Source organism: Juglans microcarpa x Juglans regia, chromosome 5D, assembly GCF_004785595.1.
Source record: "Juglans microcarpa x Juglans regia isolate MS1-56 chromosome 5D, Jm3101_v1.0, whole genome shotgun sequence".
Lineage (NCBI taxonomy): Eukaryota > Viridiplantae > Streptophyta > Magnoliopsida > Fagales > Juglandaceae > Juglans > Juglans microcarpa x Juglans regia.
This window is the reverse complement of record NC_054602.1, coordinates 32,358,825-32,385,683: the sequence shown is the minus strand read 5'-3', so window position 1 is coordinate 32,385,683 and position 26,859 is coordinate 32,358,825. Positions and strand designations below refer to the sequence as shown.

The window sequence follows — 26,859 nt, the reverse complement described above, 5'->3', positions numbered from 1 at the left end:
AAGGAGTATCCTTCATGCATTTCCTCCTGTTATAAAGGAATGATAGATAATCTTGCTTTCTTTTTCAAAAAAAAAAAAAAATATATTTATAATTATAGAGTACACAAACGTCATATTCACTTAAAAAAAATAAATAATAAATTCTATTCTTTTTCAAAATAAATACACCAAACTCATGACTATATCTCACAATACTTTATATATAGATATAATATATATGAAGCAGAAATCGCAGAGTTCAGAAAAAGGAGAAATAATATATATTGCCTAAATAATCTGGCTATAAGCCTATAACCATATATGGCAACACGAAATTCAATGGCCCTTTCGGTTTGCTAACACAGACAGATCATTCAAATTAATTAATCACTGTCTACAGCTGTAAAACTGAACTGCGAAATCTGAAATGGCACATATAGTTGCATCAATTCCCCGTGGTACTTTATATCTATATATCAATCAGTGAAATCATGTACAGATAGCAACCCAGGAAAACAAAAATTACCACTACAGTTAGTGACGACTAGTTAGTTTCCAGGGAAAGCATTGGAGCTTGGAACAAGATTCCGTCCGAGTACTTGTGCATTCACCCGTCTCGCCATCACAACACTTGCAAACAATTCCCAGCGTCGAGAAAATCTTCGAATATCCTGTGATTTTATACAACAGATGCCCATGACTAATAGAAGCAAAGATTACTATATATAATATATATATGTATGTATGTATATGTATATATCAGAGAAACTATATATAATTCTTACTTTGTTGATCAGGTATTGATGAGGAAAGTAGCCTTGCTTCTGTAAGTACTCCTGGTTTCTGGAAAGTAGAAACAACCAGTAGAAGCAGCAGCAAAAGAAAGAGATGCTTAGGCATACCCATATTTCTTTCTTTTGCAGCAGATCGAACTGAATCACAGGAATAGGTTCAGTTCTTCATGCCCACAAAAGATATCTATCTACCATGTAAAGAAAACCATGATGGCAATATTTGGTTTTCTTCGAAGTATCCGAAGCACACGATTGGTTTTTATATAAATTAGTAGAAGAAGATCAAGATCATGGCACTGATGGATAAGTTCTACTTACTGAGAGAAAAAAAGAAATGATTAATAATTTATTCATTCTAGAAGCTGGAGATGATGTCATGGCTAGCTTTTTCTGCCTTGCTATGTAGAAAGACCGACTAGCTAGCTTACAATTGCAAATTAAGGAGCAGACGCGTATGCCGTGCGACACGTTTCCAATCCTCTCACGTCTCCATTGGGAGGCCAGGATATATCTGCAATCGAGAAGATTCCACGATCGATCCATAAATTATTAGTCTTTGGAGTCAAGTGGCTGGGGCGAGGCGGGACCTACCTACTGCATGCTCATCACCTTCTTTTTGGTACCAACAATAAAGACAAAACATAGACAAATGCACGTTCATTTCCATGGAATTTTGGGTCGATTTCTCATTTGTTTCTCTCATGTTGAATTAAGAGAGCTGTTCACACTTTGAAATAATTAAGCAATTTTATCTTCTCTCATGATTGTTTCCTTGAAATCAACTACTCCCCAAAGTCTTAGTGGTAGGGTAGTGGCAAGTTTTCTGAAACTTGGTATCATAAGCTAAGAAATTCATTGCATGTGGAACCGAGCTAGCAGTAAAAATATATTATATTAGAGAAATATTCTAGAACGTGGATTAATGTGCTTCACTAAATTGTAAAGTTATTTTTATTATAAAATTAATTTAAAAAATAATATATATAAAGTCTCGTTAATTTATGAGATTACTTTTATGACCGTAATATTTTTTATTATATTATATTTATATCTTTTTGGTAAGAGATAACATGATGGATTAATTGAATGCATTTATTTCTATGCATGCGTGGTCTTTGCTCTAAATTTTTGTAGTTTGGGTCTTTGTTTATCAAAATATAATGACAAGATGGATTACAGACCGACTATATGTTTTTTTATTGGAGAAAGATTAATTTGTACGTACACAGTTGAAGTTTGGTCAAAGACAAGAGGTTAAAAATAAAAAATAAAAAAGCCCAACTACCCCAGTCAACATATTATACCATGTGCTCGACACTAGAAGTTGAAACAATTTCCACAACTCATCATAAAATATTATTTTTCCAAAATATATTTACTTTATGATTGTCTGATATAATTAAGAACCTCAAACACTCCAAGTGGAGATCATGATCATTACCGAATTGTAGGGTAAAAATCAGGTGGAGATGCGGGGTATCGATCCCCGTACCTCTCGCATGCTAAGCGAGCGCTCTACCATCTGAGCTACATCCCCGGTATGGCTGTTTGTGCTTATCTCATTTTATTTAATCTTAGTTTTAATGATTTAACTATTTACCATTCTTACTTTCTGATACACCGATTAATGAGATAATAGAAAATAATCTAAAGGAAGTGATGGTTGGAGGAGGAATTAAGATGTACGTACGTACTACACTCGGTATTTTACTTGAGGATCCAAAATATCAATTTTTTGAGTCTGCTCAATGGCATCACTTTTAATTATTGAGAGTTCAAAATTCAAAACTGTTAGTGTTTGGATATTGAGCTGAGCTCAACTAAATTGAGTTCTTTATGAATTGTAGTGAGTTAAGTAGTAGAATGAGTTATTGTATGATCCATCTAAACTGATAATTTAGTACTTTTTATAAAAAATTGAAAAAGAATATAAATCTCCCGTATAAAGATGTTTTAAGTTAAAAAAGGTTAAATTTCACATGTAAGAAAATTTTGAGTTGAAATAAATTTAGTAATTTGAGAGTTGTATGTTTAGATATTAGACTCAACTTAAAATTAGATTAAACTCAACTAAGCTGAAAACCTAACTAGCCTAAAGCTCAATCGTGTTATGTGTCTAATCTATTATGTATACTGTACATGTGCATATATAATGAAGACTCGAACATGACATCCAACGTATGTAATATTGTGCGTGTGGGCAGGGTAGGGTTTCGACCCCATATCCACTACCATCCATACTTGAAACGGGTAGAAGTAGTAATCCAAGTAGAATCAGGTCAAAAAACCCAAACAAATTAGAGCTACCCGTTTCTCCAACTCCAACCTGCAAATTACGACACCTAAAAATGAAGAAACTTTCAAATGGCAACATTCAAGAAGATCAACGTCATACCTCCTCCTCCCTCGTTTTCAGTTGACCCTCACCATCCTCCCAATTTCACACAAGTTTACAATGAAAATAAGTAATTGTGTTAGCACGAGATATTATTCTGTGTAAATTAGATGCAGTTAGTTCACCATGACCAAAGATCTCATTGACCTTTGGATTCATCCTTAAAAGGTTGCAAACACGACTTGAAAACTAAATTTAAATGACCAAAATACTAAATACCACACAAAATAATCATATATACACACTGTCTCTTAGCCAAATGAACCCCACCCGCACCCAAAAAAAGAAAAAAAAAAGAAAACCATATGTCAGCATCCTTTCCATGTTTCCATGGGAGCTGAAATCCCAAGGAAAGAGGAACAAGAAAACAAAGTTTATCGAAACAGAGCTCCATCAGCTAAATGAAATCCGAATCCCCCCCAAAGGGTTGCAGGTCTGGATGTGGCCCACTCCCAGGTCTTCTAGGGCCTCTGCAAGAAACAAAAAGGAAACAATGGTAAATGTTTGGTTTAGCTATTACAAGTTCCAATCACTGCCTGCATTGCCCTGATTCACATGCACCAGAACCCAAAATCAATTCAGATACAATCATCTTATAACTACATAGAAAACTTAACCTATCAATCTGAACATTCATCAAATTCAACATAACTATCGTAGCTCAGTTCATATTAAATTACATTTCACCGTTCAAAGTCCCACACCATAAACTAAAAAGTTTGTCATTGTTTTCAAAATTCATACCGGTCACAGATAATCCACACAGGTCGGCGAATTCTTCAGTTCAAACCATCAACTCAAGAAACTCCTTCAGTACATTATCGTGTGTTCAAGTGCACACTAAAGCAGTTAACTTATCTCACCCTTGATGATTATTCAAAAATCCTGATGTAATGGGAAATTACACTTGGAACATGTTTAGAGCCCCAAATGTAGGCACAAAGTAGTAGGAGACGATCCCACCCCAGGTCATACAAACACCTCCATGTATAAGAATAAATAGAATAAAAACATGACAACAGCCCCACACTTCCTAAAATGAGCAGAGAAAAAGGATAAATACAGTATTTTAAAAATGAATTATTGAAAGTTTCTTTTCCTCAATCTAGGCAATTAAGGAAGCATCACTTTTTTTTTTTTTTTTTGTAACAAAGATTCTAAGGTTTCTCTTAAGAAGATTTAAAAAGTATGTCAATTGAATTCAACTTTCCACTTGTGAACCGTTTTTCTTTTTTCAGGAAAAAGAGGATGCTACCCGTAAACCAGTTATAACCCCCCCCCCCCCCCCCCCCCCCCCAAAAAAAAAATAAATAAAATAAAATAAAAATCTCCTGAATTAGGGACAAGATGCAAATAAACCCCTCTTTTTGTCCCTTCCTACTCGTTTGAGAGATACTAATCTAGCCAGGCACTAAACCCACCTAAGTTAAAATCTTCTGTTCCACCCACCACAATAGAATCCAGCAGATCACTGTATTTTATTGATCCCTTGAGCTCCACCTAAAGCCCATTAGAAGGATCTTACGGTTTCTGAACAATTCTGGACAACTAGTTGCACAAATATGAATAAAAGCAACACATTCACACATCAAACACAATGTTCATTATTTTTTCATTAACCGTAGAAAGTTCTCTAATTATTTTATTTTTGATATACCTCGCAAACCGATTAGGCTCAAAACCAGGAACGCCAGGTGGGCCATAGGGATCAAAACGAGCACCCGGAGGAACACTCCTGTTGAAAGAACCAATTACAATTATAAGCCAACCAGTATGATTATCAAATGTGAGAAAGAGAGAGAGAGCAATCTGAACCACTCACGACAGTCCTCCAGGGAAACCAGGGTCTCCTGCAATTCCGCCAAACCAGCGAGGATCATTAGGTCCTGCTTCCACATGATAAAATAACTAATTAGTTGACACAAGCATTAAACTCGGCCAAAAAAAAAAGGGGGAAGAAAAAGGAGTCTCATTTGACGAACCTACAAGCATGCTCCCACCGGCTCCAAAAGCACCCCTGAACAACAATTAAAAATATATAAACATGTGCCATTTGCAAAATGCAACAACTCAAAACGTAGGAATGGACCAAAAAAAAATCCTTGAAAGCAAACTACCTGGTTGGGTACATTCCAGCACCAGGCCCAGGAAAAAGATCACTACCACCACTGGGATTAATAGGGGGATATATGATTCTAAACAGCACACCAAAACACACTTAGTGAGCCTCATTCTTTGATGACTTACCGAGAAGATACAGAAATCCTTTCACAATTCAAAATCTATTAAACAAAAAGGAGAAAATACACTTTCCACTCTCAAGCTAGCATGCATTTTATGCTAATATGCGTTTTATTTTGGACTCCAAACTACCAACATTGATACGTTGTGCCTTCCAATGGTCAAAAGCTGACAAATGGCACCCTCATCTAAGTCTAGCCATTTAGATGTATGAACAATACGTGAAAATAGGTGAATTGTATCTTTTCCCAAACAACAATTATCACGGAAACTGTTTAGGCTACAAAACCAGCACTCAAACTTGATGCAGTGTAACAACATAATATGTATTGCACCATTTTTGGGACCTCAGATTTGGAAAGGACTATATGTACAGCATCTCTCCAAAGCAAAGGAAATCTAAAAACCCCTCCGCATAAGTTAATCTAGCATATAAACACATTTGTAAGTATCAGCTCTTATCTAGATTAACTTGAGTTAACTGACAAGAGTTGCCATATGCTAACCAGAACTATTCCAGTTTCTCTTTATACAACTAAAACTAGTGTCAACTGCTAAAAGACATGGCAAAAAAAAAAAAAAAAAAAAAAAAAACTGAAACAGCAAAAAATTTTGAAATTTTTGTTCCGTGAAAAAAAACCTAATGTGGTATATCCTGTACTGAAGATGCACTAAGTGAGCAGAGAAGGTGAGAAATACATGACATTACTAATTGGAAAATGTATAGGGTGCAATGAAGAGAAAAATGTGGAAAGACGTAGTTGGTGTTATGATCTTGACAATCTAAGCCACAGCCTAAGCCATGCTCAGCCTTCTGAAGTCTATAACTGGATTGCCTTGAGCTAATTGGAATTAAGGAATCCAAACCATGGACCATAAGCCAAAGAGTCCAGGTCAGAGTTAAGAGAAATCGCATATTTCAACGAAGGTCATGTCTATACATGTATAACATCACTTCAACAAGAATTTACTACAGCAAGTGGAAGAATTTATTTTGAGCACTCGACTGCAGCTACCAAAAAAGTTCACACTTATTAATTGATGGAAATTATGTATGGACAGCAACACTTTATGAAATCATACAACTACTAAATGAATGTAAGCAACTGAGAGAGAGAGAGAGAGAGAGAGAGAGAGAGAGAGAGAGAGAGAGAGAGAGAGAGAGAGAGAGACCCTGTAGGATGAGTTTCAGGGCTTGAACGTCCACCAATTGGAACACCAGTGCTAATGTCACTCCTTGTTTCACTGGTCTCCAAGCTTGCAGAGCAGAAAACAACACAATCATTAAAAAAATCAAGGGAGAAGTGTGCTTGTTATACACAATCTCATCTATTTCAGGGTTCACATTGAAAAGTTCACAGTTCAAGTTAAAATGTAAATTCCTAGTCAATTTATATAAACTCCTGATAAAATTATTGGATACTTGACCTTTTACATAGAGCTTCACTTGATGGGGGAAAAAGAATCGAGTCTTGAAAAATCTAAGGCTTATATTCTAATATCCTTTCCTTTCTCTCATATAGGAAATGAAAGGAAGCTTAAAGGAAAAAGAAATAGAGACTAGGAAAGAAGAGAGGAGGGTTTAGGACTAGGGGCAGAGGCATCCGTACGAATTCCACCAATACATTTTCATACCACAAGAAAAATTCTTGAGAAGAAGTAGCGATTGATCTAGAGATATTCACATGATGATTTGAAATGTAGGTGTTTTAATTTAAGATAAGCCTAATCCTCCATACATAGAGAAAATTAGACACGGAAAAGGAGAATAATACTTTCCAAAAAGAAAATTTCTTAAATTAGTGTGTGCACTTGAACCATGTCCCCAGCAAGCCATTGGGTTACCAGTTCAACTACCCCATGACTAAACCAAAACCGCCAAGGAATTTTACTACATAACACATTGAATAAATCCACCCTAGGAACACATCCAATCTAGGAAAAGCCATGGTTCCAGGCTAAACTGGTCAACAGAATGAAGTGATTCGATCAAGTATTTACTTCAAAATTTCAATGTTTTCCAATTTCTATATCACCTAATTCTGACTCTGTGCTTACATAATGATATAAGAAAACTTCACTGGCAAGCTTTTTAAGAAAACCTACAGGTGCGTGTTAAAGCTTGTAGCAAATAAAAATGTAGATAGATTTGGGACTTTGGAATTGAGCAGAAAGACTCGCCCACTATAATCTGAACTTCGTGATAACTGAAAATGGTAATCAACCCCGGATAACAAAAAACCAGCCAAAAATTTTGGCTGCCCTTAAGCAATTCTCAAATCACCAACTTATTTATTTTACACTAAAATCAACAAGATCATGAAGACAGGAGGGGAGAAAGGATTTAATACATTCAGCACCTACAAGGGAGAAAGGATTCAAGCGTCAAATGCAACGCACTAATCTATTCGAAATCATTTATGTTAAAGACCCAATCATTGATCCAAAAGTCCTAGGATTGTTAGATACTAATTTGGTTAAGTAACTCTCAGGATCATAACATTCCACCAAACTTCCGAATCCGACGTCCACGACGGCTCACTCTATCGACACTAACCCAGTGATAGCCTTTTCCCTTTCGGTGACTTTACTCATCTATCAGTATTCAATAACTTAACACCATGCTCATATATAATACTAAGGAATTTTAATCCAGCCTATAGGTCGCCCCCTCTGTGACTTAAACTCGTGTCGTGGTCCCTCTTCTGATACCAATTGTTAAATACCCAACCATTGATTCAAAAGCCCTAGAACTGTTGGATACTAATTTGGTTAAACATTTAACTTTCAGGATCATAACAATTTATATCAGAGCAGTGACCACGTCACGAGTTTAAGTCAAAGAGGGGGCGACCTATAAGCTGAATTAAAATATCTTGGTACTATGTATGGACATAGTTTTAAGTCATTGAATACTGATAGATAAGTGAAGCCGTCAAAAAGTAAAAGGGCTGCCACCGGGTTAGTGTCGATAGAGTGGGCTGCCGTGTACGTCAAATTAGGAAGCGTAGTGGAATGTTATGATCTTAAGGGTTAAAAACTTAACCAAATTAGTATCTAACAGTCCTAAAGCTTTTGGATCAATGGTTGGATCTTTAACAAGTTTCATGCACCAATTATCCATAAATAGACAAAGTGATACTACAAATAGGTTAAGCCCAATTACCTTGAAGCATTATTTGATGAACTGGGTAGTGAGGATTCATCTAATTTAGAAAGGACTTCGGTATCCAGTTTCTTCACCAGCTCCGCCAGATTCTTATATTGCGCAGAATAATTGGTACCCCCATTTTCTCCAGCAAAGTCTTCAACACTGCAATAAAAAACCCCCCAAACCCATAAACGGAACTGAAGAAAACAATTTAAGCGAACCGAAAATACCCAATCGAAAGCGGACAGAGGAACAAAGTAATAGGAAATCCCTACCTAATTTCGAGATGGACCGGTTCGGAAGCCCCGTCAGCAAGAGCGTCCACTAGCAATTTATCATCCATCGCAAGGCACTTGACGAGCACCTTCTTCGAACCCGTATCAGGGTTCGTGTATACGAAAGCGTACTCGTCGTCTAGCTCGTTCCACTGGTCCATACCGACCTCATCTACAAACGATTGATATTGGTAATTTAGAAATATATTAAGGAGAGAATTCAGAGAAAGAGAGAGAGAGTACCAGTAGAGGGAGAGGAAAGAGCCGTGTCGGAGAAGGCGGAGGGTCCGGTGGCAGTGAGAACGTAGCCGGAAGCTAGGAAGGAGGCGTGAACAGCAAAGGCAATCTTGTCTTGAATGTTGCGAAAGGACGGTCTGGCAGCCCTGACCACCGCCATAACCGACTTGTCGTCCACCATTGCTGCTTTTCCGATCGATTACGAACTATTTTTGAGTCTCTTCTCTCTTCTTCCTAAGAAAGTAATGGGGAAAAAAGGTTTCGCGTCTCCCGTCGGAGTTTTGCGCTTTCGCCGCTTTGTATACGGTAGCTTTTGTCGCAAGCAAACGGCCTTGCAGGCTTGCACGTGTGCCTCGAATCTTGATAGCGGTGACACTTGGCTTGAAAAAGTGGTCATGTGACTCATATCTTAGGTTCGTGTGTTAATACAATTGTATTTGGCGTGTGACTCTTATAAGAGCGGTGTTTCTATGCCGCTTGGATGGTATTGCTCGTTTTTATTATTTATTATTTTTTTTATTTTTAATATATTTAAATATTTTTAAAAAATAAAAAAATATATTAATATATTTAAAATCATTTTTTTAATAACTAAATAAAAAATATATATATATAAAAAAATTATAACGTTACACTAGAGTCGTACAATTTAGGCTGCATGCAAGCTTTTTACCTCTTTATAATTATATTTTTTTTTTATCAAAACAACGTCTCGATCTTTTGAAAATTTTTTTTTAGAACGCTACTTATCATTTGATACTATACATTTTATATATTTTAATATTATTTTTTATTTTATTTTATTCTTGTTAAATTAATTAAATTGTTCTACTTAATATTCATATACTAAATATTTATTATAAAAAAATAAAATAATTAAAATAAGTGTGGTGTGTGAGAATGATAAGTAGAATTATTCTTTTTTTCTTATTGTAACGATGTTCAAGAACATCGTCTCGATTAATTTAGACTCTCGATAAGAAATTTTTTACAAATACATCTCAAGGAAAAAAATCTCTCGATAGCCTCTAAAATTTGTATGCACCCAAGGGTTTGGAACCTTGACTTGGGGGCCATATCCAAAGCCAAGACCTTTACCACTTAAGTGAATCCCTAAGAGTTTTTGTAGGTATCCTTGATCAAGAAATTTTTCATAATTATAAATAAAATTGAAATAATAATACATATTTAAGTGGCAGATTGATTAGGTAAAAAAAAAAAAAAAAAAAAAAAAAGTCACAGATTGATTGTATCATGAAATAGGGCTTGTAATTAGAGTAATGCTATATATTCTCTTTAGCTTTCCTTCTCTATTAGAGTAATGTTGTATACAATTTTAGAATATATAATCTATACGTATTCCTTTTGAAAAAAAATTAAGGACCACTATTAAGAAGATTAAAATTTTTATATGAATTTCAAATTTATCCACTTTTTTGAATAAAGTATGCGAGTATTCCATACTTACAACTGCAAATATCATTTCTCTTTTTATTATAGGTAATGATACCCTTACAAGTTACACCTCCTTACTTCTTTACTACCCATTTATTTATTTTTTCCTTTTGCTATTTGAATCTAGATTAAAAATTCCAGAATATTACCTTCTTGCATAATTTAAAAGAAAAAAAATTTAATTTTATAAAAATTGACTCAAAGAATAAAAGAATCTATTTTTTATAAAATTGAATTTATTTTTAATTAAATTACATGATTACTGTTAACATTGTGTTTCGTATATCTTTAGGCCAGGTTTCAACAATTGAGGTCTTCAGAATGGGCCTGCGAAAATGGAGAAGAATGCAACTGGGATAAGATGGCTTAGGGGCCAGGGAGTCTCCGATGCCAAAATCAATAAAGTCTCTTGAAAGTTTGTAAATAAGTAAGAGAGTCTATAGATCAGAGAGAGTTTCTCATACTTTGGACTTGTTATTTATACTAGAAGTCTAGGGGGACAGATCATGTCTGCTCTCATGGAGTCTGTGCCTTTTGTACTATTCCTTTTGTTAGAGTCATTTAATGCGGCGTGGTTCTACGACGACATCATTAATGTGGCATGTAGCTCAAGTAGTGATGCTATTAATGCGGCGTGGTTCCCCGATTTACTCACCCCACTGGCGTTCTTGGTAGGAGTAGCAATATATGACATGACCGGTTAACCCAATATGAACACAACATGATAAAAGCGGGTTTAGGTTTGGCTTTAACGGGTTCAAGTCAAAACGGGTTTACCCATTAAAACACAATTGTTTAACGGGTCACTAACTGGTCCACCCATTAAGAAAGTTGAATTTACATTTATATCATATTTGAGATTATAATATTAATATTTTACAATGTGTGTTTATCATATTTGAGATTGTAACTTTAATATTATTACAATGTATGTTTATCATATTTGGTACTGTTAAGATTTTAATATCGGTATTTTTATTGTTTGGATTGTAATTTTGAACTTGTAATTAATTTTTTACTTTTTATAGATATTGTTTATATTTTCATATTTATATAAAATTAATCAAGTCATACGAATTGAAACGGGTCTGTTCAACCCATTAATGTAAACGGGTTGGGTCGTGTTGTGTTGTGTCGTGTCATATCATGTCAATCTATTTCGTATTCAGTGACGGGTCAAAACGGGTTGTGTCGTGTCAACCCGTTATTTTAATGGGTCGTGTTAGAGTTTGAAATTTTGACACGAAATTCTTAACGGGTCATGTTCGGGTTGACCCATTAAGTATAATGTACATGTCTTTAATGACACGAATACGACCCGTTAATACGATTTGACACCTCTAGTCTTTGGTGGTCCGTTGATATCTTCCGTGCCACAGGATCAAGGGTCCCCTTACTTTTTGCCCATTACGCGGACAGACACTCAAGGGCTGGACTTTGTTCAAGGGGTCTCTAGGCAAGCGAGTCTCATACCCCTACAGTACGCTCTCTCATGGAGGTTGCATCCAAAGGAGTCTACCGCGGGTCGGGCCAAAGAATCTACTTGTTCTGGGCTGGACCTTCACTTCTTGTTCTCTTAGTTGCTTTTCTCAGGCCGAATAAGATAGAAAGGGGGGAGAAACCTCTTACAGTTATCCCACTAATTCTAATCGAACTCGTACGGTGGGAATTATTATTAATGTTATATCCGCCTTGTCGTTGAGGCCGGGATCCCTTTGTTGATGTGTACACAGCTCCCAAGTTTGAGGTGGTTCCTCATCGCTTGGCTACCCTGGTGTCATTTTCTTTCCACTGTTGTTGGCGCATTTCTCTGTAAACTTGATGGCATCTTTTCAGTTGTATCATTGCCAAGGGTGTCAGGTGGCTCTTCGCATTCATGTTGCTTCATGGTGCATATTTTTCGGGATTCGAAGCGTCTCATACCAATCCCTTCTGCCACGGGGCATGGGAGATTAACCGCTATCTTCCTCCTATATAAACACGATTTGGACTAGGGTCTTCTTTCCTTTCACTGCACTATAATATTCATATCATCCTTGTTCTCCCAATTCCTCCTCATTTTCACTTATTTTCCTTTCTCTACTATATTCTACCTTTTCGTCAATGGTCTCTGAGAAGTCCACCCAACCCATGGCTTCCAGTGGGGGAGACGCTCCAGAGGTTGGTGATGTCAGGCCGTCTTTCTGGGCTAGTAGTTGGCGTTCCAACATTCAAGCGGCGACTCTGGCATCTCTAGCCCTTACTTACCAGGTGCCGGAATCGGTGCTCTTTGAGGTCCCTAGCCCACACGAGGGTGTCTTGACGCTGAGGGCCACTCTTTTCGAGTTGCCATCTTTCCTTCCATGTTTTCGTGTGGCCTGAGGCTTCCTTTCCCTCGTCCCATTTGCGATTTGCTGGATCATCTTGGTCTAGCCCCATCTCAGCTTCACCCAAATGCTTGGAGGCTTTTGATTTGCAGCAGCACCATCTGGTGGCATGCCTTGCTGGAATAGGACCCGGAGCAAGTTGACCTTACTAGCCATGAGTTCCTCCTTACTCACAAGGTGCTGCAGCAGAAGGGAAACGTCTGCAGTTTCAGGGCGATGCACTCCCTTGTCAACCTGGAGTTGCGGTATTGTAAGGTGAAGGATTGGTCTACAAAGTTCTTTTCTTGATTCCCGCCACGGATGAGAGTTTCTGGTGGGTCAGGTGAACCGTAAAGAGTTCTCGATTCGAGCTAACTGAGAAAGGGTTCTGAACGATAAGGCGGTGCGTCCGACGGCTACCCCTGTCGAGTTGCAGCGTATCGCTATCGTTAGGGAGTGGGTGAAGAAGAACTCCAGCAGCGTCTTCTCGAAGCCCTCTTAAGGGTTTCTTTGCCTCCCCTTAGCCATGTACCTTTTGAAGGCAGGGTGATTGTTGCCAGGCCTTAGGTCACTTCTGCCCAAAAGTGCCCCACGAACCCTTTTTCATCGGGCAAGGGGAAGAAACCTTGCTTGGAGGGGGCCAAGGCAGACAATGGGCCCTCTTCTGGAGCTCTGATTCCTAAAGGATGAGTGTTGGCTACGCCTAAGGTCCATCGTCCTACTGCCCCAGCAATGTCGGTGGAGGCGTCCCGCTGTCCTGCTAGTGTGGAAATACCGGTAGGACCTTTTTCCTTGGAGTCCTTGGATACACATGCGAGAGGCCCTTCAGCTCAGGTTCCTGTAGTGCTGCCCCCACCGGCTGATGCTCGTGATGTGCTCCCGGAAGCAGGTGAAATTATCGCCCTACTCTGGGGAGTTTTTACGGTCGAGATTCCCTGATGGGTCGTGGGGTGGCCTTCTCCGGGGGTCTCCTCCCCTTTTTCGGCTCGTTCTGCTGCCGGTAGTCGCTCTTTTAAAGGTGAGGTCAAGGTTTGCTCAGGGGGTCTCGACTCTGCGGCAGATGGGGAGGATCTTGAGTTGCTCGGAGGCTTGGACGCCGTCATTGAAAAGGTGGCGGCTACTACTTCCAACAACCGTGTCACGGAGACGAGGTACCAAGCGAAAGGTGGTCTCCTTCTTAATGTTGTAGTCTGTGCAGTCTTAGGGGGTCTGTGTGAAAATCCACTAGTCCAGGCGGAGCGCCAAGCAGAAGGCGATCTCCTTTTGGATGTTGTAGTCGGCTCAAGTTCAGGAGGGTCCATTCGGGAATGCGTGCCGAAGAGGTTGTCGACAGGGCTCATCCAATCGAGGTGGCTACGCAAGCGTTTGATTTGAGAGTTAGGCAGAAGTTATCCCCATTTAGCCCGACTGGAAACCCCGGAGGGGGGGGGGTGCCGAGCAAAATCTATCAACTAGGTCGCCAAGTGCTTGTCCGGTGACTTCCTTTTCCCATCTTTTTTCTTTCTTTTGCTATTTTCTAGATTCCTTTTATTAACGTTTCCATGTTGGCCTCTCTTGTTCTCGGGGTTCCTCCCAGCTAGCAGCCTTTATTGTAAAGGTCAAGAGGCCATTGAGCAGGAAAACCAGGACCTTCACGCGATGACCTAGATTTCCCTTCGATGTGCTCGCGGCAAGAGAAAAAAGATGGAGCAGCTGGAGCAAGAGCTGAGGAGGGTACGACTTGCCTTGGAGGAAGAGTGCAGGAAAAACATGAAGCTTAACTGCCATCGAAAGAGGCTCAAAAGGAAAGTGAGGGAAAATGGCCAGCAGACATAGCGACTTGGTGCAATATTCGGGCGGTTGAAGGAACTGGCCTGCTCTCCACCGGGGAGAGGTAAGAACGCCTTAGGCCGACCTGCCCCTAAAGTCACCTTAGGCCAGCTTGTTCTTTATTGTGATGGGAGTTTGCGTAAGTGTTCGGGCAACCGAAAGGTTGGACCAGCACTCCTTTCCGAGAGGCCCGAGAAACCTCCGGCTCAACTCGCCCCTGCTACCTTAGGAGGAGGTAATTTGTTCAGAAAGTTTGAGACTGAACCTGCACCCGTTTGTTGACATCATGTAGCCCTTTGCTTTGACTTTTCATCTTTGGAGACTTTGTTCATGTCAGGTAGCCGAAAAGCTAGGCCTGGACTCCATTAGGGAGAGGTCGAGATGCTTTAAGTCAAACCCGCCCTTTTGATTCCATAAGGAGGTAACTTCTTCGGATGGTTGTGGGGTTGGTTCGCACTTTTTCTGCGATGGGAGTCAGGGTAGGTATTAGGACATCTGAAAGGATGGACCTGCTCTCCCTGTTATCTCGTGGGGAGGTAATTTGTTCAGGTAGTTTGAGACTGACCCACTCTTGCTCGTTGACATTTCAGAGAAAGGTAGGATTTGGATCAGGTTGGCACTGAAACCACTCTTCGTTCACAACAGAAGTTGGGGTAAGTATTCGGACCTCTGTGGGGGGCTGGACCCGCACTCCTCCACGGGAGGGGTAAAGCAGCCTTTAGTGTGACTCATCCCTTAAAATTCCATGAGGAGGTAAGTTTTCAGAGAGTTTACAACTGGACCCGCTTCCGCCTGTTGACGCTTACGAGGAATGTAAGTCTTTTGTCTTCGAGTAGCTGAGGACTGACCCGCACTCTACAGCAGGAGGGATAAGGCAACATTTTGGCATATCTTTCCCTCTGGTATCCAGCAGGAAAGGTTAGTTCGAACAACGATATAGCTAGTCCACTCTTTGCCGCAATAAGAGTTTGGGTAAGTTGTTCGGGCCGTCGAGAGGAGCATGACCCGCTCTCCAACATGGGAGGGGTAGAATGACCTTTGGCCTAGTTCTCCCCCTTTGTCCCTGTGGGAGGTACGCTATTCAGGCAGTTTGAGACTAGACTCGCTCCCGCTTGTAGATATCGCAACAAAAGGTAAATGTTAGGTCAGGATGACGCTGATCCCACTTTTTGTTGCGACAGAGGTCTGGGTAAGTTGTTCGGGCTGCCAAGGGGCATGACCCGTTCTCCATTGTGGGAGGGGTAGAGCAGCCTTCGGCCTAGCTCTCCTCCTTGGTCCTGCATGAGGTACGTTGTTCGGGCAGTTTGAGACTGAACCCGCTCCCATCAGTTGATTCTCACAAGGAAGGTAAGTCTTTGTCTTTGGGCCACCGAGGGCTGACCTGCACTCCACTATAAGAAGGGTGAAGCAGCCTTTAGCATGCTCATCCTTTTGGTACCCCGTGGGGGAGGTAACATATTCAAACAATGATGTGGCTGGTTTGCTCTTTGTTGTGATGGGGGTCGGGGTAAGTTGTTCGGGTCGTCGCGGGGGGGGAAGGGGGCAGGACCCGCTCTCTATAATGGGAGGGACAAAAAGGTCTTCGGCCTAGCTCTCCCCTTGATCCCATAGGAGGCACGCCTGTTCAGGCAATTTAGAACTAGATCCGTTCCTGCCGTTGATATCACAGCAAATGTAGGCATTGATTTGGTGATGATTTTGTCGTTACAGATTTCGTTAATTATAGATCTTCTTGTCGGTGTTTTGTTGATAACACGAAAGTTCGAAGTAGATGTGTTGCGTTGTCTTGAAAAATCACGCCTTTCATTAAATAGAAAGAATTTACAAAATTTAAATGACACATTACAAAAGAAAGGGAAACAGAGCCTTCAGTCGGGGATCTTTCGTTCGTTCTGCCTCTCCCTTTGGGCCTATGCACCTTCCCACTCCCCCTCGAGCCCGGTAGGGGGAGTTGCAGACTAAGGCCTACAATGGCTCTCCAAGCGGTGCATGGCCTACTCTCTCCTGGAGGTACCGTCTGGGGTAACCCCACCATCCCGCTACTTTAGCTCTTGGATGTAGCATTCTTTTGCTAGGACCTGTTCACCTTGAATTTCTCCCACTTCCTGGGGAGATGAGAACTTCATCTTGAGGTGGTAGGTCGACGTGATGGCCTGCAAGCTGTTGAGGGTTGGCCTTTTGATGATGGCATTGTATAATGATGGGGTTCTCACCACTAGGAAGTCGACCATGATTGAGGCCATGTAGTGGATGTTGAAGCTAGAATCGACAGTGTGATGGTTCCCACAAGATGAACCATACTCCCGAAGAAGCCCTTCAATGGCATGGGGCTAGATGCAGCCGGACAACATCTATTCTCATCTTATAAAGGCTTCCCAGAGCAAAATGTTCGCAGAGCTACCGTGTCAATAAGGATCATTTAGGTGGTGAAGTTGGCGACCAATATAGTCACTACTAGCACATTGTCGTGGGGGTACAGGACCCCCTCATCGTCATCCTTTGCGAAGAAGATGACCGGGGTCGGCTCACCCCTTCAGTGCTTAGTAGGGTGATACTTGTCGAGTACACCTCGTGGTACCGAGTCTGTCTAGCATATGCCTTCCAGCTTGAGGAGGAAGTGCCCCCACCTATGAACCCTCCCACTATGGTCCAGATTTTTCCTTAGTGGAGGTCCCCCCGCAGTGGTGAGTGGGGGCGATCTTGCTGTGGCCCTCGTGCTGGTGGTCTTCACTGAGGGCTTTTTTCCCTTCTGCACCAATCGACTTAGTTTGCGCTCTTTTCCCTCGACCTTCCCCTTCTTTCCTTCTCCAACCTCTGGGCGGGGGGACAACGTTGCCCCGTTTGCTCCACATACTCCCTTCTCCCTTTTTAGGTCAGAAAAAAGGCCAACTCCCCAAAGCTATCTAATGATTTCGACACCAGAGACCCAAGCCACACTAGTGCTGGCCCCTTTAGGGTCAGCGAGAATGCCCTGCATGCCACATCGTCTTGGAAGCCATGCAACATCATGTGAGCTCTAAAGGTTTCCAAATGCTCAAGGGGGTCCTTCCCTCCATCATACATCTCCATGGCTAAGACCCTGAATTTTGGTGGTAGGGGCACGACCATAACCTCCTCCATGTAGGGTAGACTAGTGCTCGTGAGCAGTTGGTCCACCGACGATGATGTGTCCACCTTCATTGCAGTCTCTTTGTACTTTCTTTTGAGATAGTAGAGCTCTCCTGCATGTTCTTCCTCTCTTCTTCCCTATTTATCCTAGTTCTTGTGTTCCAGGACCCCATGTGCTCGCTATCACTGGGCTCTACTTGCTCGTCCTGCACTCTTTGGGGTTTTCTGAGCTCCTCATTCTCTTTGCGAAGTGTTTGCACCTCGTTGGTCAGTTTCGTCACCCATTCCTCCATGGTTTTCAGCCTTGCCTCCATGGCTTCCTCTGTGTCTCTTCTGAGCTGTCTAGAACGAGTTGTCGCAAGCATACGAAGTACACATAAGATCCATAACGATCCCACAGACGACGGCACTATTAACATCGTATTTTGTACGCCTTTAGGCCAGGTTCCAACAGCTCAGGTCTTCAAAACTGGGCCTGCGAAAATAGAGAAGAATGCAACTGGGAGAGGGTGGCCTTAGAGCCAAGGAGTCTCTGATGCCAAAGTCAGTAAAGTCTTTTAGAAGTTTGTAAATAAGTAAGAGATTCTAGGGATTAGAGAGAGTTTCTCGTACCTGGAACTTGCTATTTATACTAGGAGTCTGGGGGGATAGATCGTGTTTGCCCCATTGGAGTCCATGTCTTTCGTACTTTTCCTTTTGTCAGAGTCTTTAATGCAGCATGGTTCCCCGATTTACCTCACCCCACTGGCGTGCTTGGTGGTCCATCGATATCTTCCATGTTAGAGGATCGAGAGTCCCCCTTACTTTCCGCCCATTACCTGGGTAGACACTCAAGGGCTGGATGCTATTTGAGGGGTTTCCAGGTCAGCGAGTCCCATCCCCCTACAGTACGCTCCCTCATGGAGGTTACGTCCAGAGGAGTCTATCCCCGGGCCGAGCCGAAGAATCTACTGTTTTTGGGCTGAGTCTTTGCTTATTGTTCCTTTAGTTACACTTCTCAGGCCCGCAAAGATAGAAAAGAGGGAAAATCCCTTACAATTACATTAGTTGATTGAATTTATATTCTTCTAGGTTATGCAAGAAGATCATGTTTTGAAAATTTTAATTTAGATTCAAAGAGAAAAAGGAAAAAAATAGCTAAATAGTAAAATAAGAATAAAAAAATAAAAAAAATATCCTTATCCTTCTACTATTGTGGGTCTACCTGTGGGTAAATGATACCCTTACTTTTTTTCTACTACACCTGCCAAGCCTTGGCTTTATTTTTCTTTTATTTTTGAATAATGATAGGGGTGAAAACTGATGCCTTTAGCGCAGTTTTTGGGCAAGACCAACGCCGACCGACGAGAGGAAATATGGAGGAGCAACCGGTCGTAACCGGTTGATAGAGAGTAGAAAACCGGCCGTATCGACTCCAACAGTTCATGATCAGTTTCTCGATTTGAGCTAACGACGATGGTGGTTTGAGAGAGTAGAGAGAGAGAGTTGCAGAGGAGAAAGAGGATGAGAGAAATTGAAAATCGATCGGGGAAGAAGAAAGGAGGTTGAAGACGATATAATATCAAAACAACGCCGTTTGCTTTTAAATCAAACGGCGTCGTTCCGCTTATTTTTTTTTTCCATACGTTAAGGCTAAAACGACGTCGTAGTTTTAATACCAAACAACATCCTTTTGGTTGTGTTTAAAACACAACTACAAGCATAAATGACGCTGTTCCACTTAAACTTAAGTGGAACAACATCGTTTCATATATATTAAGACAAACTAATATACCATCGGCCGGTTCGGCAGTTTGATAGTGGTTCAAACCGGGAGCGAACCGACCAACTTCGGTTTGAGCAAATAACCATCGCACGCCGATCGGTTCCAGCCGGTTCTTGACGCGGCGGGTCAGTTCGTGTCGGTGGCGGCCAGTTGGGTCAGTTTTTGTTCAGTCCTAGATAATGATAGACTTACTACCTCCTACTATTTATTTACTATTTCATAGCGTATTTGAAATTTTGATTTTGTTATTATTCTCGTTTAAGTATTTTGTTAACATCCTTAATTATTAAGAAAAAATTAAAAAAAAAAATATACAAGTTCACTAATAGTTATTTCCTTAACTATTAAGTAAAAATAATAAAAACAAATTTTTAAAAAATAAAGAGAGTAATAAATGGGTGATAAGAGGTAGTAAGCCTATCATCGTCATTATCATTATTATTATTTCTTCTGTTTTTAGCACAGCATTTGAAATTCAAACACATTTCTCTATTTCAAAGCCCCCACTCCTTCACGTCTATTGCAGCCTCCCGGTGTGGCCTCTTCTCCTTCGGGTTGATCCTCCCAATATGCCTACCATTCGACGACGCCTTCTTGGATGAGATATCCACTGAACCGTCTCATTCGCCTCTCTCTCTCACACACACACTCTCATAAGCCTCCCTTGCATCACACTAGTCCATGGGGCTGACTGTGAGATTCCTTTGGCTACTTTAGGCCTTGTTTGTTTTAAAAAAACATCTCATCTCATCTCATCTCATCTCACCATTACAACTTTCTCAAATCTCCACAAAAAATAAAATAAAAAATTCAACTTTTTCAAATTTTAAAACAAAAATAATATTAAAAAATATATTCTAACATTATTTTATTCAATTTTTTAATTTTAATCTCATCTCATCTCATCTCATCTCTGAAAACAAACGGGCCCTTAATTTAAACAACACCAGCTTCTTTTGCTCTCGAGAAGCTTTTGTCTGTTTCGGTTATCTTTTGAAAGAAATGGAGTCGACGATGAAAGCTTCCTCAGGGTCCCTCTCTTTCTCTCCTTTGAAAACAAATTTATTTTGCAGCCAATTTTTTCTTGCCCTTTTTCTAGATTTTGAGGGTATATAACATAAAATAATATTGAACAAGAAATTTCTTTGTGTATAAAAAGGACTTGAAACATAGTTCTGTTCCAAGAAACCAATGGGTAGCTATTATCCTCAAAACGAAAGAAAAAAAAAAATTATAGAGTTTTCAGCCTTTGCTTTTTACCAAGGTTCTGAATTAAATTGACCAAACTCAACGAGCGTAAGATACAAACCATAACTGCAGATAGGTTCAAGTCAAGGTGAATAGCAAAATCAACCATTTAGAGAAACCAATGCTTTAAATGTGGGAGTTATTATTTTGACTCAAAGATGCATAATTTAATGTGAGAGTTTTTTTGAATGGTAAAGACAATCTCTAAAACATGTGAATTTGTATTTGCATATAGAAAAATCAATGCTAATGCACTTATAGCTATTGGTACTAGAAGTAAAACAGCTTCAGTGGACGCATGTAACCAAAACAATATGAATTACAGACACAATCAAGAGCAATATCAAATGTATTCACAGTGGCTTTTGGGCGGAGGGGAGAGAGTTTTGAGCTTATGAGCAAGCGTGGCTTTTAAGCAGAAGAACAGGTACCGAGCTTTCTAACAGCGTTTTTAATCTGAGAGACAGAAGGGAAAAAAAATGAAAGGCATGTGGGCTGGATAGTAGAGAGCAGTAGTGGAAAAGAGGAAGTCATTACCCATACACAAATGCCAACCCGAAGATAACAGGTGGGCAACCTGCCCATTTCCCTGGGTAAGGCGAGCGGGATAAGGGCAGAACAACAAATGGGCAAGCAACTCCAATTTAATCAGCTCACCCAGGGTTGTAAATAAATAAAATTATTTAAATTGTTCGAGTATGCTCAAGCTCAAATATGGTTCGATTATTTTATTAAAAAAGTTGTTCCTGAATATAAAATTTTAATTGATTATATAGTGATACAATTTATATAAAATTCGACTAAACTCACATAAGCTTGTAAAAATTCAAATAACTTCTCATTTATTATTTATTATTATTATTTTAATTTGATAATAAAATGGTTAATTACACTTTGCCTTCTCGAACTTTCAAAACTTTTCAATCCCCCATTCCGTCTACTAGTAACGTCAAATTTAACGGAAATTTATTGTAAAGATGTAATTTCCATCTAATTTATTATCATTGACTATATAAAATATAAAATAATATATGCTATCAATTAATAATAAATCATTAACCATTAACCATATATAAAATTATTTTATACATAAGTTGCAAGTAAGTATGAATAATCTAGACATACAATGAAATTATTTGATATTCATTAACTATATATAAATTAATTAAAAAAATTATTTAATGATTTATTATTTATTATTAATTGATAGCATATATTATTTTATATTTTATATGATTAATGATAATAAATTAGATAAAAATTACATCTTTACAATGAATATTATGCACCTGAGTAGTACGTGTAGTGAATTTTCGTTAGATTTAACGTTGCTAGTAGACTGAAGGGGGGATTGAGAAGTTTTGAAAGTTCAAGAGTCCATTTTGATGTAATTATTAATTTTGGAAGTATATTATGAATTGAGTGAAAGTTCGAAGGAATAAAATGTAATTAACCCATAATAAAAATATCTTAAATAGTTAAAAGATAAGAGAAAATCATGTTCTTATTATTGTACGTGTTTCTTGAATATTTTTAAATATAACCATTAATATATGTAAATATAATATATATAAAGATATTTACAAAAACCAAAAACTTATTTGTTAAAATTTCTAGATAAATTTACATAATATAATATACATAAGATCTATTTTATCATAATTGAGTACCCCGCTTAGATAATGAAAATGTTTTATTTCATCTCATCTCATCATTATAATTTTTCTAAATTTTTATAAAAAATATAATAAATATTTAACTTTTTTAAATCTTAAAAAAATAATAATATTAAAAAAATAATATTTTAACAATATTTTATTCAACTTTTAACTTTCATTTTATTATTCAAACCACACCTTAAACTGGTAAACAAATACAAACTCACTTAAATAATACAAAACTGTTCATAAATATAAAATGTAACTCGATCTCCAATAATAAAAGAAAAAAGATAAACACACATAATTTTTTATAATATTTTACACAATATATTTTTTTAAAAAATATTATTTTTATAAACTAACTTATAAAAATAACATTATTTTATCAAAATATTCTTATTTTATAATATATATTATGAAATATGTTGTGTATCTATTGTTGCTAGTAATAAAATAGGTGTGCAGGCTAGTACCCACCCGGCCTCCCCCCGTCCCCATGGGCCATCCTCACCCCTGCCCACTCGTGTACTTGTTAAAAGAGTAGGCAAGTTTCCAAGCCTCCATCTAGCCCCTGCGCAATCCTACCATCAAACCTTCCAAAATGTTAAATCCATATACAAGCAGCGTAGATCAGGATCAAAGAGAACATACAAGTCATAATATTTTTATCATGTAACCCATGGCCATGAATATTATTAAACCCAAGGTTGTGGTTCTCGGTCCAGGGAGATTTATGTAACTAATTGATTAGTAAGATCCGACCTGTAACGTGTTACTTGGACCCTTTTAAGATGAGTTATTAAATATAATTTCGCGTGAATGATATAATTTATATAAATATATTTACTCATTCCTATAAGCTTATGTTATTTTAGATAAATGGTGAACTAATATAGTATCAATGTAGGGGTCTTGAGTTCCAAGTCAGACTATACACTTAACCATGTTTAATTAAACTTTTAGAATAAGTAGTGATTTAACAACTTACTCAAGGCTTGACCAATTGTTTTGAATAAGACGTTAAACAAAATTAAAAAAATACACAATAGAATTGTTAATCCTGTTATATTTATTATAGATTGTGATATTAAATTTATTGAATGTAGGTTATTAATTATTTTTGTAAACTAATATTTCAAAGAGATGCATTGATTTAGTGGTAAGAATGTATTGTTTCAAAGGAAAGGGTATGAGTTCAAATTACCATGACTACACTTTGGTGCTTTAAGTTTAACAAGGCTATGGAATAGCCCAAGGGGCGCATATGGGCCAAGCCCAAAGAGGCGCACGTTTAGGCCAAAGAGACACAATGTATGGCATGAGCCGAAGAGGTACCATGCATGGGCCGAACCAGCTCGTGTGAAGACCCACTTGGATGGGTGCAATGCTTCAAAATAAATTCAACTGACATGTTGAATAGTTAATCATATTATATTTATTATAGTTTGTGATATTAACTTTATTGAATGTAAGTTATTATTTATTTTCGTGAACTATTATTTCAAATAGATGCATTGGTTCAGTTGTAAGACTGTTTTATTTTTAAAGAAAAACATGGGGCCGGATGGGTTTAAAAGAGGTTTTCACCAGTCAATGGTAGTGTGCCACGTAGGCACTCCAAGAAAAAAAAATGCTGGAGCCACTTCCACCCAATCCCCCTCTTTTCCTCAGAATCCCACTCCCTCCCTTGCCTCAGTTCATCTGCACACAAGCCTCATTTTTGAAAAAATCCTCTTTCTCTCCATCTCCCTCCTGCCCAATCTTGCTGCCGCCACGACAACGAACAAAATACAAGGAAAAGAGGGACAGTGCCCACCATGCCCCGATCGATTTCTCCGTCTACTCCAAACCTGTCGACCTCAACACAAGGACCCAGAGCTTGTTGAAGAGGGAAAGGTTGAGAAGTTGCCTTTCATCTCTTGATGTTCCTTAGAAGTTGTTTCTGGCCCCTTAAAAAACCTTCATTGGCAAACTCCCATCTATCTGGATCAATCTCTCTAAAGCCCTAGAAATATTAAATCTTGTATTCAGTACTGCCAAAAACAAAAAAATATTAATAATAAATCACAATCACATTTAAAATTCCATTTTCTATTGGGACAACCTTACTATTTTCTCCTAGTGGTAGGTAAGATTAATTTTTTATTTGCCACACATGGTAAAAGAGTAGAGAGAAACCAAGGTGGAATTGAAAAAGTTTCACATCTGAACCGGAAAAAACAGAAGAGAGAAAAAGAAAACCACCAAAATAAGAAAGTAAAGCATAAGTGGGAAGAAAATTGCGGCTTGTAATGCGAAGCTACTAAACAAAATAGGACAACTGAAAGAGGGTACTGATTGAACATTCTAGTGTGGAGAGAGAGAGAGAGAGAGAGATCCTTTAAAAGAATACTCTTGAAGAGAATATCGTCATTTACCTCAGTTGGCTGTTGAAGAGGGTACTTACATAAGTATTGAGTTGCCTGACAAAGCGGGAGAGAGATGGAGAGAGATTTTTTTTTATTTTTTTTAGAAATGAGGCTTGCATGCAGATGAACTGAGGTAGGGGAGGGAGAGAGATTTGGAGGAAATGAGGGGGATTGGGTAGACGTGGCTCCAACATTTTTTTTCTGGAGTGCCTACATGGCACACCACCATTGTCTGGTGTAAAAACCTCTTTTAAACCCATCTAACCCCAAGTTTTTCTCTTGTTTTAAAAGAAATGGGGGTATGAGTTCAAATTACCATGACTACACTTTGATGTTTTAATTTTAACAAGGCTATGGAATAGCCCAAAGGGCGCATGTGGGCCAAGCCCGAAGAGGCACATGTTTAGGCCGAAGAGGCACCACGCATGGGCTGAACCGGCTCGTGTGAAGACCCACTTGGATGGGTGTAATGCTTCAAAATAAATTCATCTGACATGCTAAATAGGTGTTTTGAACCAATGACCTCCCTTAGGGAACGGAAGAGTCCAACCACTTGACCAGGCATGTTCTTTGGTCTCTAAATGAAACAACATGACCTTTAAACTATAACTATTAGTTGAAAAGTCACAAGTTAAAAGTTGTGATTTTTCACATGGTGTCACTTCATTATCTATAAATAGAGGATTAGACCCACGAATTTATTCATTCCATTCTCTCATATTTTTAATCACTTATACAATTTTGTAGACAAATTCTGAAGAAAAAACTTTAGAATTGTTATCTGCAGTTGATGACTTTGTTGTATCTTGGGGGTGAATTACTTATAACCCTATAGCAAACTCTTTCAAGTGGAGGCAATTATCACCTTAAAGACAATGTTCTACACGCCTCAAAGTTGCATTTATTTTTTTAGATTTCTGTATCCTCTTAATTTTCTTCAACAAATCATGCAATAGTATCAAGGTTCTCTATCCCTTTCCCATCTATCTATATTAGAAATACTAAATTAGAATAAATAGCATAAACGTTTATCTCAAGCGATAAAGTTTAGATCGAGTGAGTTGTTCCACGAGCTTTTATATTGTTCTTGTTCGTCTTCGTCGATAGTGGAGTATGCTACATGGTAATACCAGAACAACACTTCTAAATTACACAACCTAAATATTGGGACTAGATAAACACATATTTTAGAGAAAAAGAGAGATTTTTATTTCTTTTCAAGAAGTGTCCCACTCTAAGGGTGATGGGCAATATAAATAGTCCATCTAATTGCAATCCCTGACTAGCCTTAAAAGCTAGCCATCAAAGCTCATAAAATGACTCAATACCCACTTCATAATACATGGCCATGAGGAAGGGAAGGGGTGTCCACTATTACATCTCCCACTTGCACATAATAGGCAATACCCCATATCTACATCTCTTAATATGTTATCAATCTTATTTATAATAACAGATAGACTGTGCGACTACCAAGCAAACCTGTAAAAGAAAATGGAAGCATTATACCAAATATCTCTAAGAGAAGACCAGTATAGCAACATTCCTAAAAGTGTCTTGTTATGCTCCGACTCATTTGGTCACATCAAATTAAGCATATCTAATCCCTCTCAAGCCCACATGACTCAAAGCAATGGTCAATCTAAAGAAAAATATGATGTACCCACAGCTATGTCTGAATTTCCAAGAAGCAACACAACTTATCGGCAGTGAATACAGGCATACTACTAATGTATTTCCAAATAGTCTTCCCTTCCCCCTCATATCATTTAATTTTAGTCCAGTCGCTTTTCTAACAATGTCTCTTCAGATCTTATCATTCATGGTTATAGACAGCATGCCAAAGCAGCAGACACTAAAACCTCAACCTTGCAACATGGTCAAAAGTCTCCAAAGAGTACAAATAAATTCATGTCATCAATTATGACATATAAGACTTACACGGTGAAGAAGTAGAGATCCATTCACTCACCTCTATTGTTGGTCAT

At 38.8% G+C, this 26,859-nt stretch overlaps 1 protein-coding gene, 1 long non-coding RNA gene and 1 other non-coding gene across 4 annotated transcripts; all 3 read right to left on the bottom strand.

The window, feature by feature from the left end:
* Nucleotides 1–395: 395 nt before the first annotated feature.
* LOC121264894 lies at nt 396–1,144 on the bottom strand. The gene is made up of 2 exons (XR_005940574.1): nt 765–1,144; nt 396–650 (listed from the first exon to the last, which is right to left on the bottom strand). It is a non-coding gene; the product is annotated as an uncharacterized LOC121264894 (long non-coding RNA).
* Nucleotides 1,145–2,237: 1,093 nt separating this feature from the next.
* Nucleotides 2,238–2,310, bottom strand: TRNAA-AGC. Its single transcript has one exon. It is a non-coding gene; the product is annotated as a tRNA-Ala (tRNA).
* A 1,040-nt stretch (nt 2,311–3,350) lies between these two features.
* LOC121264893 (probable proteasome inhibitor) lies at nt 3,351–9,395 on the bottom strand. 2 transcript variants are annotated; one of them, XM_041168242.1, is made up of 9 exons: nt 9,079–9,395; nt 8,836–9,007; nt 8,576–8,722; nt 6,583–6,666; nt 5,286–5,363; nt 5,151–5,185; nt 4,991–5,054; nt 4,826–4,903; nt 3,351–3,638 (listed from the first exon to the last, which is right to left on the bottom strand). In XM_041168242.1, exons 1-9 carry the CDS (start codon nt 9,251–9,253, stop codon nt 3,566–3,568), a joined length of 906 nt encoding a protein of 301 aa, XP_041024176.1. In that variant the 5' UTR covers nt 9,254–9,395; the 3' UTR covers nt 3,351–3,565. The 2 variants fall into 2 exon arrangements, with proteins under 2 accessions (XP_041024176.1, XP_041024177.1); XM_041168243.1 differs by lacking the exons at nt 3,351–3,638; nt 4,826–4,903; nt 4,991–5,054; nt 5,151–5,185; nt 5,286–5,363 and adding an exon at nt 6,034–6,518 and having other exon boundaries at nt 6,564–6,666; nt 9,079–9,371.
* Between the last annotated feature and the right edge of the window lie 17,464 nt (nt 9,396–26,859).

Excerpts from the sequence above, each read along its gene's own strand:
- LOC121264893 (XM_041168242.1), bottom strand. The coding sequence starts at position 9,253 with ATGGTGGACGACAAGTCGGTTATGGCGGTGGTCAGGGCTGCCAGACCG. Across the intron at positions 9,008-9,078 it reads TCTTTCCTCTCCCTCTACTG|ATGAGGTCGGTATGGACCAG; the intron begins GTACTCTCTCTC and ends AATCGTTTGTAG. Across the intron at positions 5,055-5,150 it reads CGGTGGGAGCATGCTTGTAG|GACCTAATGATCCTCGCTGG; the intron begins GTTCGTCAAATG and ends ATGTGGAAGCAG.